The sequence below is a fragment of the Monoraphidium neglectum genome, assembly GCF_000611645.1.
Source record: "Monoraphidium neglectum strain SAG 48.87 unplaced genomic scaffold scaffold06699, whole genome shotgun sequence".
Taxonomy (NCBI): domain Eukaryota; kingdom Viridiplantae; phylum Chlorophyta; class Chlorophyceae; order Sphaeropleales; family Selenastraceae; genus Monoraphidium; species Monoraphidium neglectum.
In genome coordinates, this window is record NW_014006947.1 from 1 (window position 1) to 2,025 (window position 2,025).

A 2,025-nucleotide genomic window follows, 5' to 3' on the forward strand; every position below is an offset into this window, starting at 1 on the left:
GGGCAAGGAGCCGGGCCTGAATTGGTCGGCAAGGGCTCAGACGGACGTGACTGTGTGGGAGCGCCAGACGAGCTGGTGGTGTGCAATAGACAGTTTGGGTCCGCGGCTCTGAGGTTTCCCAGTTGCTCAACCAACGGTTTGAGGGTCGCAGGCGGCGCGCACATGATGATGGATATGTTTTTGCCCTCCATCTCGCCCTTGGCGTAGCACAGGGTGGTGTGGAATGCCTTGTTCACTGGGGGTGGGGTCAGGTGGGGGAATGACGGGTTGCAGGTGCAAAGCTTGGGCTCCATGGAGGGCAAAGTCAGCTGCCGTAGAGTGATGTGCCGCATGCAGGCGTGTCCAAACGCTGCCACTGCTGAGGCCGAATCACAGCGGCAGCCCCTGGCCCTGGCAAGCGCCGGGGGGGCCCAGTCGCGGCCCAGATGTTGCGTGGCTCTCAGGTGGCGCCTGCTTGCCTGCCAGGATGATGCCGCCGCTGTTGATGACGCAGATGCCGTCCGTCTTCTCGTCGACCGCACCCATGCCGGACTGCGGGGCCAGGCAGGTGCATACACAGGTTTTTGGCAGCGAGCGGGATGGCGGGAGTCTGCTCAACGGCCAGGTGCTGCGAGGAGGCAGCAACAACAAAGATGCCTCCTTGAAGTTTTAGCTGCTGCCTTGACGGCATGCGACCTTCCACTTGTTGCAAGACACTTATGCTTGCTGCATGTGAACGTACGGTGTGAACGCCAAGCAAGCAGCCTGCCGGGCAGACGTGCAGCGCGGCCCCTCACCGTGCCGTCAGCCGCCGCGCCGCCACCAATCAGCTCGAGCAGGCTGTCCTGCACCCCGTTCTTGGAGGCTTCCTGCAAGAACGCCCGATTGCAGGCGCCCGATTGCAACTATGCCGGCGCCGCCTGGTTGTAATCAAAGCACAGACTAGCGGGACGCCGGCGGCCCCGGCAGCGGCGCTCCTCGCAGGATAGCAGGCGCGCTCATCAGGCCTTAGCAACACCTCGCAGCCGTGCCTCATCCTTCTCATCTCGCAACAGCTTCCCTCACCCCCTTACTCGCTCACCCCCGCCGCGAAGCGCGCCATCCCAGGACCCTGATTCCGGTCAACACTCAACCCCCAGCCCACCTGGTAGTACCTCTGGGCCCTCGAGGGCTCGTTCTGCACCCACTCCAGGAAGCGGCCATAGGCGCGCAGGATGCGGCCGTTGGAGGGATAGCGGTCCAGCACCCTGCTCGCCGGCGGCGTGCATTCGTGCGTGCGTGCGTGTTTGTGTTGTGTGTGTTGTGTGTGTGCGTGCGTGCGTGCGTGTGTGCGTGTGTGTGTGTGGGCGTGCGCGCGCGCGTGTGTGTGGGTGTGTGTGTGTGTGTCTGTGTGTGTGTGTGTGCGTGTGTGTATATGTGTGTGTGTGTACATGTGTGCGTGCGTGTGGGTATGTGCATTTGTGTGCGCGTTTGTGTGCGCGTGTTCATGTGCGTGCAAGTGTGCATGGGTGAGCACTCGCGTGGGGTTGAGTGGAGGGGGAATATGTCGACACACATGTTCTCTTTATCCCGGCAAAGCCCCACACGACGCCCCGCGGACACAAGTTTTGCAGCACCAGGGCCACCCCTTCAGGTCCGGCAGAGTCTGCAGCGCAACGCATCAGAAGCGGAGCAAAGCCCCGTCGCCCGACCCGCACCTCCGATACACCCGCGCGGCCTGCGCCTCCGCCTTCTGCATGGTGGCGAATGACCCCCTGAGGGTGTCGAAGCTGAGGGTGTCGTGAAGCAGGGTGGCCCACAGTGCACGCTGGGCTGCCAGGGCTGTCTGGTGTGCACGCACGCAGGCGCGGAAGTTCCTGGGGCACAAGGGGGTGGGGGAAGGGCGCTTTGCGCGGCGTTGCACGGCAGTGCGCGGCAGTGCGCGACGCGTTGGCCGCGCACGGCCTCTGCGCACATCATTTGCGGCGCCGTCCGTTGAGTCACCTTCTGATTTCACCCCTCTCCCTCCGCCTCCTCTTCCTACCCGCCCCTCGCGCCCCGCTCCCC

The 2,025-nt window shown here is 64.1% G+C and overlaps 1 protein-coding gene across 1 annotated transcript; it reads right to left on the minus strand.

Moving 5' to 3' along the window:
• Positions 1 to 369: 369 nt before the first annotated feature.
• On the minus strand, positions 370 to 1,717 carry MNEG_16714 (flagellar associated membrane protein; the record flags this gene model as incomplete). Its single annotated transcript, XM_014034816.1, has 4 exons — positions 370 to 531; positions 777 to 848; positions 1,124 to 1,226; positions 1,677 to 1,717. 4 exons carry the CDS (start codon positions 1,715 to 1,717, stop codon positions 370 to 372), a joined length of 378 nt encoding a protein of 125 aa, XP_013890270.1.
• Between the last annotated feature and the right edge of the window lie 308 nt (positions 1,718 to 2,025).